At 42.8% G+C, this 10,377-nt stretch overlaps 1 protein-coding gene across 2 annotated transcripts; it reads right to left on the minus strand.

Annotated features, from left to right (window-relative positions):
* Positions 1-685: 685 nt before the first annotated feature.
* Positions 686-9,654, minus strand: gtpbp1 (GTP binding protein 1). Of its 2 annotated transcripts, XM_020653672.3 has the most exons (14): positions 9,240-9,654; positions 6,327-6,438; positions 5,897-6,077; positions 5,607-5,790; positions 5,325-5,489; positions 5,096-5,219; positions 4,818-4,932; positions 4,590-4,734; positions 4,272-4,454; positions 3,999-4,134; positions 3,653-3,831; positions 2,725-2,883; positions 2,433-2,483; positions 686-1,728 (listed from the first exon to the last, which is right to left on the minus strand). In XM_020653672.3, exons 1-14 carry the CDS (start codon positions 9,435-9,437, stop codon positions 1,609-1,611), a joined length of 2,052 nt encoding a protein of 683 aa, XP_020509328.1. In that variant the 5' UTR covers positions 9,438-9,654; the 3' UTR covers positions 686-1,608. The 2 variants fall into 2 exon arrangements, with proteins under 2 accessions (XP_020509328.1, XP_020509329.1); XM_020653673.3 differs by lacking the exon at positions 2,433-2,483 and having other exon boundaries at positions 9,240-9,653.
* Positions 9,655-10,377: the final 723 nt, after the last annotated feature.

Here is a 10,377-nt window from a genome sequence, read left to right on the forward strand (position 1 = left end):
GCAGGAAACCCCAAACATTTGTGTCTTATTATTTACAGTATATTGTAGCCTGCTTCAGTCACATTATACTGACTGTAAAAATAATAAGAAATACACAAGAAAATTCCCGCCAAAAGAGCCATTTTCAAATATGCACTCCAGAAAATTTCAGGAAAAATTTGAGCAGACGGACTCTGAAATCTCTGAATCTTCCTGGTCTGGTTGTTCACACACTTCCAACAGCAGGCGAGTGTCCATGTCAGACCTACAATGAAAATGTTTGCTTAGTGTGTCTTTTGACATCCACAATCTTAAGAATGAAGCGGTTTCTTTACACCACCCTCTCCTGCGTTCTCACATCAGCTCACCCTGACTTCACTTGGAAAATTTACCAGGGGGCAGGCGGGAAAAGTTCAAAGGAAAGTCAGAGTGAAATATTCTGCTGTTTGCGTTCACACCTACAGCTCACCCCGAAGATTTCAGAATGTTTTCAGGCGTTTGGAGCAGGAGTGAGAACACCACTATTATCACTATCACCTGACGTGAAACTTAGAGACTAAGATTCTAACCATCCAATGGTGTCCATGAGACACTGATAAATGAAGAAAAGGAGACAAACTAAAACCCATTAGAAATGACTCCATGTTAGCTCTTTGCATTTATAACAAGGAAACGTTCAAACAGAATGAGGAGCAGCGTTGAAAAGTTCAGTAAATCTTGTTTATTACTGGTCAGTTTTTTAGCGGCAGAGTGTGTGAAATAACTGTCACAACATGTTAACAGCAACAGGCTTTAATGCATGGAGTTACAAGCAGCACTGTGAGTGGTGCATGTCATATAATGATGGAGGAGATGTATTCTGGTACTAAGACTATGGGTACGAGGTTTGGACCAGGACGGAGGAAGCATGACGGACTTTTAAGAGAGCGAGAGTGAGAGCAGGCAGAAAACTGTGAAACCATCCGAGAGTGCACGTTTGCCAAATAAATAACTGACGATTATAAAATGTTTACAGCTTATATCTTCCATATATCTAGAATTTAAAATCACTAGGTGCCCTCTTGCTACATTCACTGATGATTTGCATACATTTTTTCTTTTACAATGGCATCTTCCCAATCCAAGCACAACTAACAGCTAATTTACAGAAGCAGTATAAATAGTAGTACATTAAATGTTTTTCATTGCAAGTAACACAGGGAATGCATGGTGGGGGGGAGTTCCTTTTTTTTTTTTTTTTTTTTTTTTTTTTTTATAGCTGCTCATTTTGGTACTGGACCCTTTGTTTCGGGGGTTTAGCCTCCCTCCCTGACACAGACGTGGAGATAAGAGGAAGATCTGGAAACTTTAAACCATCCTGAGTGAGGCTACATTCCCAAACCAGCCTCTCAATCATTAAAACCTCCAAAAACCATAAAAGGCAGAGGACTTAAAAAAATCGCAGTTTGAGACACACCCCTTTGTGTTCCCTTTTTGAAAACAAAATAAAACTAGCAACTGCTGTAAAAGGCAAGGAGTAATAGGAGTGAGGGGAGCGTCTGGCTGCAGACGTCTCATGGTGGGTGGAATGAAGACACTTGGTGGAGTGGACAGCAGAGAGGGAGCTTTAACCGGAACAGGAGGGGCGGTTTAGCAGCCTGCGGGTCCTGATGATGAGGAGGGGGCTGCTGTGGAGTTGGCGTTGCTGTTCTGGCCTTTTCCTTTGTGCCTCTGACCGCCTCTCCTCCTCCCACCTCCTCCAGACTTTGGCTGCAACGGACGGAGAAGGAACAAAACACCAGTTAGGACTTCCACAAACTGGTGGAAAAGGACACTTAGGAGCGCTGAGAAGAAGAGGACGACGTTCTTTGAGAGTAAAAAGGTTTTGGGCTGAGGCGCTGGTAGATTAGTGGTTAGTGAGCGCGCCCCATGTGTAGTCCTCCAAGCAGTTATTACACCCCTTACATTTTTACATCCTGCCTTAAAACTAATACAACCGTGATTATTTTTAAAATCTTTCTTTCTCCGAGAGCAAGAACAGGAGGACGCCTTCTCACACTTCTAAGATGGCCGCTGTCATGACAACAATACAGTAAATATCATCAAGTAGTGTTGGAAGATGGAGGAGTCTTTGGATCTGTATCTGCTGCCACAAATAATTGTCTGATATATGATAGAGATCAGGGTCGGAAGACGGGGCTAGAATTAGATTCTCCTCCATTTTCTTGGAGATCAGAGACGTACTCCAAATGATTGGTTATCTGACGACCCCCACAGGACGTCTGCTGACAGCTTCAGACCGCCTCGTTTACTCTCTCCTCTCGGGGATTCATTAAAATAACACTCTAAGAGAACGCACTACATGGACACTTTCAGTCAACTTGAAAACATTCAAAAGTTATTATCTTATCCACCTGGTTAAAGACAACCCCCCCCCCTTCCTTTCAATGTCACATTTATTTCACCCTTTTTACCTTGTTCTCTTTGTTGCCCTCCTTTATCTGAGGGTCTTCATCTCCCTCCCCCTTCGTAAGCAGCCGCGCAAGCACAGGAGAGAGAGAGAGGAGGTGTGAAGTGACGTAGAGCGACAAAGTTCAGGAAGAAGAATGGAAAGGCAGTGCAGGATTTAACGGGTGTTAGACATGACGATGGAATAAAAGAGGGAAGAGAAAAAAGAAGACAAGAGGTCAGAAAAGAGCAGCAAATAGCAACAAGAAGGAAATGCAAACAAGTCAAGAGTTTTGTTTGTGACTGTTTTTTCCTCACCTGCTGTATCACGGTTTGTCCCGCTGGCGGTGGTATCGTCGCTGCGTCATCACCTGCCGCCGTGCCGTCCTCTTTTCGGAGCAGTGCCTTTTTTGTCGACTGCATTTTGATTTGTGGAGGTTTGGAGTTTGACGGCATGTTGTTGGTGGATTGCAAGAGCTGCAGAGAAAGTACATCAATATTAAAGGCTTTGTGATTTTTTGATCCAGCAGATGTCGCCCTTGAGCACCAGCATGAAACCAAAGCAACTCACGCTGCATTGTTGTGTTAGCATGCTAATGCTAGCGATCTTTATTATGCTCGTATCTTCACACTGCATGTAAATTTACCTGAAATGAGCGTGATCTAGAAACACAGTTAAGCAGTGAGTACAGTATGTTATTCTTCTTTTCTCTAGTCCCTCAATTAAACAACTTTTATATGTGAGGGGAGGAGTCAGCCGGCCGTCCCGGCGATGTAAACAAACTGAAGATAGGACTCGGGAAAACTCTGAAAACATCACAGACAGTGGGACTCGGGTGTTACACTCATTGTAGACAGTCATGACTCACAGAGTTATTTTCAGAGGATATACTTGATTTAGATTATATTTAAGGGGGAAAAATCACATATAAAGACTTTAAACAACTAGCATAGCTTATTGACGGTATCCTACATGAGTTAGCCTTTAGCCTGAGAGAGATGAAGTCTGAGGTGTTTTAAAATGTTTTCATACTGGGATCTATTAAACAACATGTGGACTGATATTAGCTGACTGATCCACTGACTCTTACTAAAGGACAGAGCCGCCTCTGTGATTTGATTTCATGCATTTCTTTTGATACAGAAAGGCTAAATAACACATCTTTAAACTTCCCTTTTTGGTCCGTACTGTGACCCCCTCGCCTCACCCTGGGGTCAGATCTTTTATCAAGTGCCATGTCTGTACCTTTGTGATGGTGCCCACAGCTTTGGTGCGTCCCTCTCTGAACACCAGCCTCTGGTCGCAGTGCAGGTACTCGGGTGTTTTGATGAAGCGGAAGTGGACTGAAGCCTTGTCCCCCGTCCTTAAGCATTCTCTGTTCATGGTCAAGATGGTGGCTGTCTGTCTTATGCTGCCGCAGTGGACTGAAAGGGGATTGGATGAAGTTAAGAGTTTGTCATCGGTGGGACAAAAACCATGATTTTGTAAAACTCTTGGGGAACAAAACAGGTTTTTACAAGTGATCTATTTTATGAGTAACACTGAAACACTGTGTTTTTCATTATTTTTAAATCATCATGAGATCACCCACCCATGGCCTGGTATCTGGGGGATATCGTAGTTGGATGATGCAGCACCAGGATCTCAGCCTCAAACTCCCAAGTTGCCTGTGGGCACAGCCTGGGCGACACCATGACCATGCCTTTCCTGATCGACGAACGCTTGATCTTCATAGAGACCAGCCGGAGGAGGGAAAGACGACAGAGAACATGGACACAAAAGGAGATTGTTGTCAGCACAATTACACTTTGATTTCTACGGATCGTTTCTTGAGATGATTGCAATTATTTCATGTTTAAAATACCTTTTTGAGAGCAAACGATGCCGTCTGACCCCCTCTGACCTCCTTCACAGGCATTCTCTTACGATGGATTGATTTGACGGCTATAGAGATGAAGCTGCCCAGAGGGTCCGGCCCGAGTAGCATCGTATCATTGAGACGTATGAGTCCACGTAAAGTAGTTCCTGATACCACTGTTCCTACTCCCTGAGACACAAACACAACGATTGGTCGACATGGTATTCGGTGGGTGACACATAAGTTACGCATAAAGTCTTTACCTGTAAACTTTTAATCTTTAAATGTAAATGTAGAAAAAGAGTTTGTTAGTGGTGAGAGTACCGGCACAGAGTATGTGTCGTCTATCTGAAACTCAGCGGGCTGGTCGTCCCGGTACGAGGTCCTGGAGGACAGCAGGTTCAGGAACATCTTGAGCAGGTCCATGTTCTCCCCGGTCACATTGGAGATCTGAAAGATGGGACACATCCTGGAAGGACACAAAAACAGAGATTACACAAAAAATGGATACCCAACTCTAATTCTAAATCTGGCTTGAAAAAAACGCTTTACCTCTCCAAGCTGAAGTTTGAGGCCGTTACTATGACGTCGTCCTTGTTCTGCACCAGGACGGGAATTTTCCTACAGCCGGGGGATTTGAGTAACCTCTGGAGCAGCTTTAGTGTCTCTGTTATGAGCAAAGCAAGAAACAAGAGTTGTACCACAAAACTTGATAACATTTTTGTTTTGTTAGTTTTTTATGTTCATTTTTATGCAAATTAATTTTTTTTAAAATGTCAAATGGTCTGATGACAACAGACAGAAAAGTGGACTTATAAAAAGGGACTGACCTTGCAGGATGTTGGCTGGACACATGTCTATTTTGGTCACCACCACAAACACAGGCACATTCAGGGCTAAGGCCAGACCCAGGTGCTCTTTGGTCATCCCTACAATTCCTGCATTACTGCCCACCTGGTGAGGGGGGAGCAGAGGACATTTGTTTGTATTTTAATCAAAGAAACATAGAGGGGGGGAGGCGGGGGGGGGCAGGGGCATTTGTTTTGGATGATTTCTGACCATGAGCATGCAGAAGTCAGGCAGGTGTCCGGTCATCCCAAACACGGTGGTCTTGAGGTATTTCTCATGGCCAGCCAGGTCTATGAAGGTGATGACCTTGGAGGACTTCTCACAGATTTTAGTCCAGTCCAGGCTTCCTCCATGACTGTCTGGTTTGTTCACCACCTGAGCCAGAAAGAGGGGGCGGGGTTACACCTATAAACAGTCGTTCTTTGGCTTCAACTTTTCTTTCAGCAGGTTGCTAAAACAAAACAAGACTTCTCTACTCTCCCCCTCCCTCACCTGTCCCTCCTGGTCGAACCCCAGGATGTCATTTCCCACGCTGCTGGTCCTCCCGCTCTCCATCTCGTGCTTGTGTCTGAAGAGTTTCTGGCGAGCAAAGCCTCTGCCGTTATCCAGCTCCCCATGCGTCAACACTCCCAGGAGAGTACTCTTACCAGCATCCACATTACCCACCACGGCAACCCTGAGGGGGAAGAGAAGCACCAAAATATCACCAACAGAACAAGGAAGCAACAACTGTGTCATCATAAACCCCTAACACCTTGTTGTTCACATCTCGGAGCACCCACCTGACCTCCAGGAAGTCCAGCTCTCCCACGCGTCTGCGGATCAGGTAGTCTTGTACCAAACCGGCTGCCTCATTGCGCTCCCGGAGCGGAATAAGGTCAGCGTCGATTTGCTCACACATGGAGTGCACTGTGGCTATGGAGGCCTCCATGTCCTTCTCATCCAGACCCCAGTCACCACCATCTACAACAGAGAAGATAAAGAAATAAGTAGGATATTAAACAAGCATAGCTAATAAATTGTCCTGGGATTATAAGATAATCTTGCACAGATGGATTTATAACTGAGGGACAGAGGATCTTAATCCAAACACTTCCATAGCTAAGAGCTCAGCAGAACTGAAGAAGCCTTTCGGATGAGGGGTGAAACACTGGACGTGTGGATTCAACTTTGAAGCCCCCGTTTTGTGAGAAGTTTGCATTTTTTCCTCACCTGAGCCCATCCCGACCACATAGATGGTCTCCCCACATCCCTCCTCCATCCTGTCTCGGAGCTGGCGGAGTAACGAGTCGTACTGCTCTCCATTTGGGCTAACAAGAGCCAGCTATTTAGTCCATGCATGTGGAAGAGAAGACAGAAACAGAGGTGAAATAGAGTTGGAGTTTGGAGTTATCAGCCTGGCTGGGTGGCCGTTGTAAATCTTATCAGAGCAAGCTTTGTATCTAGCGAGTTGCACTCAGAGATAACATGTCACTGTTTAAAGTTTGGTGGCCAGTGCAGGACATTAGGTGGTCTTTAAAAGCAACGTCAAAATGCAAGCCACAGTACAAAATTAACCTGCGGGGAAAAGAGAGTTCAAAGCTGATCCCAGCACACAAACACAGCTGTCTCTCTTCACATGAAAAACTTCAAGGATGCATGTGAAAGCAACAACCCCGCTGATACAGCTGACCTAAAAAAAAAAAAAAGCTTCATGACGCCAACTAGTACCGCAGAACGGCTGCTTTAGTCATCCAAAACACAATATCCCAACTTAATTAATTTTTAAATAAACGTTAAAAAAAAAAAGATCTACCACAGTCCAAGTATGTGCTAATCATGTTTCTTTAAATACACCAAGGATTACTAAACCGATAGAGCTTTGCACGTGAAGAAAATATGCATAAAGATGGGCTAAAAGTCTTTAGAGTAGAAGGAAACATTTGTCTACTAGAGTTAAGTCAAAGGGGAAAAGCAAGGCAGCTTTATTTGTACAGCACATTTTATGCTCATAGTGCTTTACACAGGGGAGACTCAGTTACACAAATACAAGGCTGAATACAGATAAAAAGGAGTATATCAAATCATAGCTAAGGGAATTAATTTTAAAATCATAAAAACGATTTTTAAAATTAGATTACGTCATAATTATTAGTGAAATGTAGTAAGAACAAATTAGTGATGAAGGCTCATTCAAAGGCACATGAAAACAGAAATGTTTAGTTTTGAAATGTTTACGTTTGGAGCACATCTAATCTCTGATGGCAGCTTGTTCCAGTTACAGGCAGCGTAGTGACCAAATGCTGCGTCACCGGGTTTAGTCAGGACTGAACAAGGTGACCAGAGTCAAAAGATCTGAGGTAAAATACATTTTAAAACATGTCAGAAATGTGTTCTAAGTGAGCCTATACAGTCCAGTGTAAAATCTATTCTGAAATTAACTGGGATCCAGGGCAGCGACTTTAAAACCGGAGTAATGTGTTCCATGTTTTTTGGTCCCTGGTCAGGATTCTAGCTGCAGCGTTTTGAAAGACCTGCAGCAGTTCAGCCGTTTTTTTTTTTAGGAAGTCCAGTTAGAAGACCATTACAGTAGTCAACCTTAGATCAAATAAAAGCATGGCACCGCTGCTATCGATGCCATGTAAAAGAAGAACATATTCAGTGTTTCCCCAGAGAAAGTTCCCTATAGTAGGGCTGGGCGATATGGACCAAAACTCATATCTTGATATTGATTAGCGGAATAGCGATACTCAATATATAACGATATGTATTTTATAAACAGTATAAACACATGGAAAATTAACTACCTGTTTGTTTAAAAATTTAAAAAGTAATATTATAAAATAAAAATGTTCATTTAAATACAATAAAAGAGAGAGAGAGGAGGAGCAGGGTGAAGAGGGACAGACAGTCAGTCTTCATCAGTGAGATGAGAAAAAGGCGACCTGGCACCTCTATGACATTATTTTAATGCAACATAAACTATATCGATATTAACGATATTGTCTTACCCGTTATCTTGTTTGAAAATATATATCGATATATATTAAAAACTCGATATATTTCCCAGCCCTACCCTATAGGTAAAAATGTTTTACCTATGTTCATGTTTAAATTCACCTTGATGTTAGGAAAGGATGTGTGATGATCCATTATGAAAATAATCAACAATTGCCCTGAAATGCATCAAGCTGAAGAATAGAGCATTTTAAAGAAAATGTAAGAAGATGAACGAAGAGATATTAGGTTGACAGAAAAGTAAATACTCAAGTAAAGTTCAGATAGCTGACAACTTGATTTAATTGCTGTAATAACTTGATGTAAAGTTCATCACACAGCATACAAGAGGCTGACACAAACCGATGAAATGACAGGAGTCGGAGGTGAAGAAGGACTGCCTCCCTGATGCAACCAAGTGAAACCTGCATGTAAGGTAATGTAACATCATTGTTCAGTGAAATTTGACCCTTCAGGAACTCAACCCACCTCATCATCTGATTTACATAACAGCATCTCTCTTCAGTGGCTGTTCACGTTTCCATTTTAAAGAAAACAGCTGTTCCTACTCTATAATTTAAAACTACTTTAAGTGAGTCAAAACCGGTTTAATGCTTTTCATTGTAATTGTTTGGACAGGTAGTTGACCAGGAAGTTTGAAAAGGTATTTGGAGAGGAAGTTACCTGACAACAACAGAAAGTCGTTGCCCTGCATTTCATCAGCCTGTGTTTATGTTTTGATGTTAACACACCGTGAACAACCAGTGTCAACAGAGACTCACATTTTACTGTACCTAACTTTAGAGAGCAATACAATCACCCCACGTTGACATTAAAAGCAGGCAGACATTAAAAGGCAGCATATGGTGCAGTGTGCTAACTCTGAGAAATGAATGCTTCCATGTTGATGTGACCGTGTGGTTGGGCTAGCGTTATCCACTGTTAGCTGTTTGAGCTAACGTTAGCATCAGGAGTATCGCTCGTAAAGAAGACAGTTGAGCAGAATATGTGATAAAACAAATAACCATGAGCTACAGTGTGTAATAGCGTTCAATGTTTGGTAATTACATTGTTATAAATAAAACACTATCGTTTTATTCATTCATTCCCAGAAGGAGCTAACGTTACCCTAGCAGGGCATAGCTCTACCTTGTTGGTGAAGTCGACCCCGCGCTCCTCGGGCTCGCCGTTGATCATGTCCCCGTCATCGAAGAACTCGTCCCCGGTGTCGTCCCCGCCGCTGCAGCCTCCCCGGTCCGGAGCGAAGATGCTGGCTGGGACTAGCGCGTCGGCCAGCATGGAGCCCGGGGTTAAACCTGGCTCATGCGCCGCTGCTATCGATGCCATTTCTATGCCAGCCTTGCAGAGATAAACAAGAAGCTGTCGTACCGACGGTGAGTACCCACACACACCTCACAGTAAACACACACACACACCTCACAGTAAACACACACACACTGAGCACCGCAACCTCTCCTGCACAGAGGTACTAATTGTAAAACATCACAACAACAGACTGCGTGTTTGTGTCTGCAGTTGTTTTGCATTCAAGCCATTTAATAATAAAACCCTACCATCGTTTTTATCAATATTCATGAGGAAGGTGTGTTTTCACCCGCCTTTTTACTTCCTGTTCACCAATGGTGTTGTAGTTTTTAATCAATGCATTAGCAGTGGACCAATAACAGAGAGGGGGTCGTTCATATGATTACAGGATGGGACAGTCCCTCGCAGGGCTGCAGGCCTGCTTGTCTTGTTTATAATGGTGCAATCACCTTGTAATACTCCTGTGTTACATATATGATCATTTTAAAAAATAGGCTTTTTTGGTAAATTTGCAAAAGTAAAGAAGCATTTAAAACAATCATAATCCCTTTTCTTAATGTTTCTGAAACAAATTGAATCTTAGAAATGATCACTGTCAAGAAGTTTGTTCTGACAAAATGATTATCTGAGTTTCACAAGAAATATGAAATATTATAATATAAAATTCTTAATAAAAAATAAAATAATGAAGCTGACAAAGGCCTCTGTGTAGCAACAGCTGCCTGAAAGCCCAAGAAGATTGCAATAAAGTTTATAAATCCCCCTCCCACTCAAAGAGAGAGAACACTCGATCAGAAAACCTTCAGAGGTCAAGGACTGAGAGTTTCTAGGGTTAAGCACTGTACAATGCGAGCCAACAGGCAAACAAATAGCGCCTTTAATTGTAAATAATGTAGTGTTGCAGTTTCATTCCATGGCCACTAGAGGGCACTAAGTTCTAATGTCTCTGACTGCAGCTGAG

The sequence above is a fragment of the Labrus bergylta genome, chromosome 16, assembly GCF_963930695.1.
Source record: "Labrus bergylta chromosome 16, fLabBer1.1, whole genome shotgun sequence".
Taxonomy (NCBI): Eukaryota; Metazoa; Chordata; class Actinopteri; order Labriformes; family Labridae; genus Labrus; species Labrus bergylta.